The 8,397-nt window shown below is 42.4% G+C and overlaps 1 protein-coding gene across 1 annotated transcript; it reads left to right on the top strand.

Annotated features, from left to right (window-relative positions):
- The first annotated feature begins 225 nt into the window (after window positions 1-225).
- Window positions 226-2,784, top strand: LOC118852785 (E3 ubiquitin-protein ligase TRIM39-like). The gene has a single exon (XM_036762484.1). It carries the CDS (start codon window positions 545-547, stop codon window positions 1,949-1,951), a length of 1,407 nt encoding a protein of 468 aa, XP_036618379.1. The 5' UTR covers window positions 226-544; the 3' UTR covers window positions 1,952-2,784.
- Window positions 2,785-8,397: the final 5,613 nt, after the last annotated feature.

Raw genomic sequence — 8,397 nt, 5'->3', positions numbered from 1 at the left:
GGGAGGCGGGTCTCCCAGAGCAGAACGGCCAATCCCAACGCTCACTGGAGTTGTGCGGGAAGGAGCCCTGCCCTCTACCCGCCTCACTAAATAGCATCAGGCCCCCCCACAGCGTGAACTGTTCGGCTATCTCTCCCTCAAAGGTCGGATGAGCGGTTGCCGCACTAGTGCCGGAATTTACCTCTAGCCGGTAGAGACGTCTGCGCGGCGATTGGCTGTGGGGGGCAAAGGCCACGGCCAGCGGAGTGGCGTTCGTTAACGATTAGCCGGTGTCTGCGCTCCTCAGGAGAGGCTGACTCGTGCGCCCGCCTGTGTTTCTGCCCAGCCCTGTAGTGTGCGAAGAAAAGCGGGAAGGGCTGGTGCCTCGCTGTTTTTTGATTAGCTGGACGGTGCACTGGAACGGGGAGTTAAGGGAGGTGTCCCGGAAAGAAGAGAAAGCGGCTGCTGCGGCTGTTCCTGAATTGGGAAAGAGCTAGTGGAAGGCATCTGAATTTGAGTTTAGCCCCGCCGCTCACCTCTAGGCTACCCACCTTCCCGCAAGGTCATGGCTAAGGCGAGCGCCCTGCAAAGCCTCCAAGTGGAGGCGAGCTGCTCCATCTGCTTGGATTATCTGAACGACCCGGTGACCATCGACTGCGGCCACAACTTCTGCCGCACCTGCATCCTCCGCAGCTGGGAGGAGCTGGAGGAGCGCTTTCCCTGTCCCGTGTGCCGCCGCCAATTCCCCCTGCGCATCTTCCGCACCAACCGGCAGCTCGGCAACGTGGCGGAGATCGCGCGGAAGCTGAGTCCCAAGCGCAGTAAGCGGATACGGCACGAAGAGGCGGTGTGCGAGAAGCACCAACAGACGCTGAGCCTCTTCTGCGAGAAGGAGCGCGAGGTAGTGTGCCTGGTGTGTTGCATTTCTTGCGAGCACCGCGATCACCGCGTGAGCTCGGTAGACCAGGCGGCTGCGTGCCACAAGAACAAGCTGCGCGCCTACCTGGGGCCCCTGAAGCGGCAGGTGGAGGACTTGCGCCATTTCATGGCTTGCGAGCAGAGGAAGCCCAGCGAGCTTCGAGAGAAGGTTGAGAACCGACGGCAGAAGCTCCACTCGGAGTTTGAGAAGCTGCACCAGTTTCTGGACGAGGAGCACCAGGCGGTGCTGCGGCGACTGGAGGACGAGGAGAAGGAGATCCAGCAGAAGCTGAGCGAGAACGTGGCCATGCTCTCGGACCACGGCGTCACCCTGCAGAAGCTCATCGGCGAGATCCAGGAGAGATGCCAGCGGCCGGCGGTGGAGGCCCTTAGGGGAATCAAGCACATCATCAGCAAATGTGAGACCGCCAAGATCCCGGCCGCCGTCTCCCTGGAGCTGAAGAAGGACACCTGCAGTTTCCCTTTGCAGCATTTTGCGCTCAAGAAGATGATCAAGAAGTTCAAAGTGGATATAACGCTAGACCCCGCGACGGCGCACCCCAACCTGGTACTCTCGGAGGACCGGAAAAGCGTGAGGTTTGTGGAGACAAAGCAAGATCTACCGGACATCCCGGAGAGATTTACCTTTTACCCTTTCGTCCTGGGTTCGGAGGGGTTTTCTTCGGGCAGGCACTATTGGGAGGTAGAGGTCGGAGATAAGACTCAGTGGGCTCTGGGGGCTTGCAAAGACTCCGTTCCCAGGAATGGGAACATTCAAGTATCACCTGAGGATGGCTACTGGAGACTGAGGTGGAATAAGGATGAATACACCGCCTTGACAACAACCCCGATCTCCCTACTCCAAAAAGCAAAACCCAAGCGAATTGGGATTTTTCTGGACTATGACTTGGGGGAGCTCTCCTTTTACAATCTGAACGATAGGTCTCACATTTTTACCTTCTCTGAGACTTTTAAAGAAAAAATTAGGCCATTTTTCTACCCTGGGATCCATTCATCCCCTCTTATCATACGGCCAGTAACAGACTGGGAATGATGAGCTGAACCTGGAAAACTTTAACGAATTTTGCTTTTCATTTTCTTTTTCTCCATTCAGTTTCTAGGGTAGGATAATGCCAACATTTCGGGATTCTTTTCATAGTTTTACCATGAACTAAGTCATTTCTCCGCCCCTCCATTTCAGTAGTCATCATCTATCTGCTTACCTACCTGGATGCTATATAAAAGAGGATATGGGAGGAGATAGACTTTAATAGAAAACACCTAAATTCTTTCTTCAGGAGATAGGAAAAATATCCTTATTTTACAGTTTTAGAAACTTGAGAACCAAGATGTTGTGACTTGCTCTTACCACACCACTAATAAACATCAGAACTGGGTTTTTTTTTTAACTGGCATTTCAGGACACTGCCTTACCATGCAGTAATAATTGTCATGGGTCTGAAAAAAGTGTTGAGCTGTTTATTTGTCTTGTGCTCTTTATTTTATGGGTTGGAACACCCCTTCCTCCCTCTACATTTCCCTGCAAAATTCTGAACTCTTGAGAATATGTAACCTGTCACAAGATTTTATACACAGTATTAATGTTTTGTCACTAAAAATTAGTAATAGTGGTTCTTCCCCCTGCCCCTCCCCCTTCCCTTGATCGTCCCAGAGAGAAAATTACAAAATTTTGTGGTTCCAGAGCTGAGTGTCTTTCTATGGGAATTTTAGTCTTGGAACCTTCCCTTAGGGCTCCCTCCCACTCCCTGCAACATACACACAACCTTTAAACCTGGCTGTAGAAACTGAAGTTTAATCCACTTATCACTGCTGTTTTTGTAATGTATATGATTATAACATAAAGTTTTACTTTGCATTTCTTCAATTGCTAGCATTCCTGTGCATTCTTTGGTCTGATCTCATTTCTAAACTGTTGGAATTGTTTCAAGGAAGCATTGTCGGCAGAAATCAAAATGTTATCCTAGGTCTCACTTCTCAGGGTTGAAATGTAATGTTTTAATAATTGTGAAAAGATCCGGCAGCTAAAATTAGTTTGCATATTGGGGAAAAAGAAGATCCAGAAGGATCTAGGGTTATAAGCATAGGTAGCTCTTGACCTTTGGCTGAATGGATGTAGGCAAGTTAATTTGGAGCCTCACTTTCCTTATCCGTAAAAGGAAGGATACTAGCTACCTCACTAAGCTGTTAAGGGTGTTCTTTTGCTTTAAAACTAGGAACTGAAGCAGTGTGACACATAAAAATAATATAAATCATTAACATTTATATTATCCTTATATTTTTTTTACATAGTTCTTATCTGCACATAATATCTTGAAACTTTTTAATATAAATGTTTATGTATAAACAACCATCATAATTTTTAATGCCTGTGACATTTTCTATTCTGATACTATGATTCAGTTAGTCATCCTGCTATTAGGCATTTAGGTTACTTCCAGTCTTTCATTTACAGCTGTGCTATAAACTGCTTTGTATATTTTTTTTCTTTTTTGAGTGGGGCTTATTTCCTTAGGGTACCTTCTCAGAAGTGGAACAGGACACAACTCTAGTTCTTATTTGCTCTCTAAAAAAGACTGGACCAATATATAGTTCCCCCAGCGGTGTTCTCCCCTTTTCCCCTCATACTACATTGGGTCTTTATCATTGCTAGTTCTAATAGTTGAGTAATTGTTGTACCTCAAAGTTTTAATGAATATTTCTTTTCATTGTTACCATGGAGCTACATTCTTCCATCTTATTTACTCTTTTCATATCTAACATTTTGAGATTTGAGTGCAATCTTACATGTGAGTTTGGGTAGTAAAGTGACCAGTGATATCCATCCAATTTTTCCATTCTGTTTCTTATTCTCTTGATGTTTTAGTACACTTAATTGTGAAGAGGGATTTTACTGTGTATTCCAAATATCAGAATGCCATCCATAGAAGACGTTTGTGGAATAATTTTCTAGTTCTAGACTAAAAGAATTGGAACTGGACCGACTGCAGTATATGAACAAATTTGAATGGTAGAGGGACAGCCCAGTGGTTAAAGTGCCAGGCCTGAAGTCAGGAAGACTTATCTTCACGAGTTCAAATCTGGCCTCAGGCACTCACTAGCTGTGTGACCCTGGGCAAGTCACTTAACCCTGCTTGCCTCAGTTTCCCCATCTGTAAAATGAGCTGGAGGAGGAAATGACAAAACATCTCTGACAAGAAAACCTCAAATGGGGTCATGAGGAGTTGGACACAACTGAACAACAAAGGTCCTTGGAACGGATACATGGTAGGTGCAGCACAAGACAGTGGAGGGAGTATTTGACTTCGTTCTGATACTGTGAGTGACTTTTGGCAAGTCATTTAACCTCTGAGCTTGTAAAATGAGGATAATACCCTACCTACTTGACAGATGTAAAGAAAGTACTAGGTAAACTTTAAAGATCTATAGATACATGTGAATTAATTATCGTGGTAGTTGAAACATCGCTAAAATGAAAAAGTTGGTAGATGATAAACTTCTAAACTATAATTACTAATCACAACTCCTTTATGGAATCATAGATTTAGAAATGGAAGGGTCATTTAGTCCAACTTTTATTTTACAAGTAGGTAAACAGCCTGGAGAAGGGAGAATTGTTACTTGCCTTAGGACCTTCAAGATTTTGTTCTACAGTTGTTTTTCAGTGGTGTCTGACCCTAAATGACCCCATTTAGGGTTTTCTTGGCAGAGATACTGGAGTGGTTTGCCATTTCCTTTTCCAGTTTATTTAACAGATGGGGAAACTGAGGCAAGCAGGGTTAAGTGACTTGCTCAGGGTCACACAGCTAGCAAGTGTCTGAGGCCGGATTTGAACGCAGGAAGATAGGCTTCAGGCCCAGCACCCTGTCGACTAAACTATCTAGCTGCCCGGGACTTGTCACGATAGTAAGTGGCACAGCTAGGCATCTGTACCCCAGACCAGCAGCTCTTTCACTACATCAGACTGCCTCACCTTTATTTCTATAGCAGGTCTGGGGCAGACTGAAGACATTTAAAAGGAAAAAAACTGATAAACTTGATTAAAGCTCTTTGGATTGTAGTAACTAGTATAGCAAGAGTACATGGTTATAGCTGTGTTTGAAAATGTTAGATGTGAGTATAAAGTTTGGACAATCTTAACACTAGGGTTTGAAGTGTTTGCATTTAGGTCCAATCAATGCATCATATAAGAAAACTGAATCTATTTAGAGTTTCTTAGCTGTAGTTTGGGAATGAATGTTTGCAGCAATCTAAATCAATTGGTCAAAAGAAATTGCTCATAGTACTGCGACTTAGTTCTTTGTATTGTCCTCTTTATATAGACATTATAAGTATGTATAGGATCTGTTATACATGTATTGGTTGGTCTTTAACGTACACATGTAATATGATTTTTGTCAACTTATTCATTAATGGAAGTAAACTTATGCCATGGTTAAAAATAAAACACAGGAGGAAAAGGTATTAATTTCAGCTGCTTGCATTTTTTTTTTTTTTTGCTTTTTGGCAGGGCAGTTGCGGTTAAGTGACTTGCCCAAGGTCACACAGCTAGTACATGTGTCAGGTATCTGAGGCCGAATTTGAACTCAGGTCCTCCTGACTCCAGGGCCAGTGCTCTACTCACTGCGCCACCTAGGTGCCCCTGCTTTGCAATTTTTAATCCATAATACAGGTTTAAGAATTTTATCTGGATTAAAAATATTTTAAAGCAATTATCTGAGACTAAGGTAAATAAGAAAGGCTTTAAAATAACTTTTTTGAGTCTAGATTGACTTAGCTTTTACATCTCAACTATTAAGAGAATGAACTTAAATATTTTTACGATCCATGAATTTTCTAATGCCTTTCCTCTAAAGTTTGGACACAACTTCATTGCAGATCTCACTTGATTCTTGGAAACCTAGATTGTCAATCACGAAGATGCTCTACATTTCCAATCCAGTAAACTAACTACTATATGTATGTGAGGCATTGTGCTAAATGCTGGGAATAAATTTAAAGATAATCCCAGCCCTTAAGGAGCTTACAGTCTAAAGGTAGAAACCATACACAAAAAGAAGAGGAAATTTGTTTGAGGAGGAGACACCAGAAAGCAGCAGCTTGGGAGCATCTTTGAATTAAAAGCGGGGGGGAGGGGGGGTGCAACAAAACTGGTTTCTACCCTCTATAAAAAGAAGGCACTGGGAAGAATTTGTACTCTGCCCACCTGCTCCACCCCACCCCCAGTCGGAGGAGAAAGGAGGCTGTGGGAGGTGGTATCAATCTGCAGCATGGAGATGACCTTATCCTGTTAGCAGGTTATAACTAACTTCTCATCCTCAAATGAGAATGCTGTAGTTAGAGTAATATGACTGGGAATCCGAACCTGACTTTGATTGTAAAGACTATGTAATAGTAATCATAAGCAGTAGTGAATTTTAGGTTGCCTTTATTTTAAGTGCTGGATGTATACACAGAACTGTGCTTAAACTGCACATGTATTTAATATTTTAAATACAAGATCAGTTCAGGTGCTAGTAAAATAAGAATTTTTGTTTTGTTTTCATGTTCTAGACTTAATAAATTTTCTTCAGGGAGTCAGACTTCTCTACAAAACTTAGAACATATTTAAAGGGTATTTTCCTCCTCCTGTTAGGACTAGTAAAATAATGAGGATGTGAGAAGGAAAAAGTCATTTTTCATTTGATCTTCCACTGATTTCTATAGGCAATGAAAAGGTAAGCAAAACACATTCCAAATGTGTGGTTCTGTACCTCAGCTAAGGACTGGCTAGCTACACATTCCTTATATAGCATATTGATTTAACAGAAATTTCAGTCAATACAACATTAAGCACCTACTCTGTACCAGGCACTCTGCCGAGCACTGGGAATAAAAAAGGAAGCAAAACAGTCCCTGCTCTCAAGGAGCTCACAATTTCAGTAGCATTGATTTAGGGAAGCAGAGAGCAGGAATGTGCAGCTTTCTAATTTGTGTTAAGTTATGGTAGATGTGTTTATGTTTACTAGTGATAGTGGGTAGGAGTAGGAATCGGGTCATAAACTTGAAAAGGCATTAGAAGTAAATACAAGTTAAATACTGAGTAGATGGAAAGGAGTCTTAAAAGAGAAGGCAGTAGTAGCAGGAGTGGGGACCAGAAAAGGTCTCCTTTGGGAGGAAGTACTGGAGCTGAGTTTTAGAAGACAGAAATGATTTTGAACTTAAATATAAAATGGGTATTTCCATATAATGGAAATTCCATAAAAAATGGGATTGTCATTCAAAAAACATTAAGTGCCTACTATTTGCCAATCACTATGCTAAGTGCAGGCGATATAAAATAAAAGAAGCTGAAAAGTTGGGAAGGGAGGAGAGAGAAGATACAGGGACAGAGGTGTCAGGGAATGATGGAGAGTTCCAAAGAAGTCCAAAGGCAGTATATATAGCTGGTGGAAAATGTGGAAAAAAAACTGCTGAGGCCCTAGAACCCCTGGCTCTGCCCTCCAATTAGAGGTCCAGTCAGAGGGGCAAAAGATACCAAGGAGATGTGAGGACCAGACATTTCATCTTATAGGCTTCCATTTCGAAGAATAACAGGGATTTCCTAATAATGAGTTTCTAGAGGAAAGAAGGCATGATGGAGAGATCTAGAGAAATACAAAACCAGTGTAGCTGGTGGGACATGGGAGAGATTGTGTGTGAAACTGAAAACATTTCTTGCTTAAAAAAAAAAATTCTATTAAATTCAACTTGTAGTTTTCAAAGCTGTTCTGCTTATCTGCTACTTTCTGGCCATCCTTCTGTTGTCTTCATTTAAAGAAAAAAAAAAGCCAACCTCAATGACCCTCTTTTTCTGAAGCCAGAAATTCTAAGAGGCAGTTGAGTTAATGAGGGAATGTTTTGCAGGCGTAAGGTACGACAAAGAACGGTACAGAGGCAGGAGCCTGCTGTGAGGAACAGCAAATAGACTGGTTGGACTGCCAATAGGTTAGAAGGGAGATAGAAAGATGTCAGGTTTTTACAAGCTTTAAATGCCAAATGCATCTTTATTTTTGATCCTAGAGGCAACAGGGAGTCATTGGCTTTTTTAATAAGTATTGGAAAAGATGTAGTCTGACTTAGCAAATAAGTAATTTAATAAGTATTGGAAAAGATGTAGTCTGATCTTAGCAAAATTTGGCTGCTCAGTTAGGATTAATTAGAGGGAGCAATGACTTGAGGCAGAGTTCAATGAAAAGGCTATTTCAGAGATATGCAGAAGTGATGGGACCCTCAACTAGGATGGTGGTTTTATGAGTGGAAAGAAGGGGCATATTTCAGAGCTATTGGAGGTTAATTTCAAAGAAAATGAATAAGATTGGAATTTCAAGAATAAAAAAATGGTATTTGCAATGTTTGGAAGCAGAGAAAGGTCCAGTTGTTTTCAGTGCATAGAATACTGGACAGGAAAGGCCTGGGTTCCAGTTCCATCTCTAACTTCCTTAGCTATTAGACCATGGACAA

The sequence above is a fragment of the Trichosurus vulpecula genome, chromosome 6 (genome assembly GCF_011100635.1).
Source record: "Trichosurus vulpecula isolate mTriVul1 chromosome 6, mTriVul1.pri, whole genome shotgun sequence".
In the NCBI taxonomy this organism is placed as follows: Eukaryota; Metazoa; Chordata; class Mammalia; order Diprotodontia; family Phalangeridae; genus Trichosurus; species Trichosurus vulpecula.
This window is presented reverse-complemented; position numbering and strand designations above follow the sequence as displayed.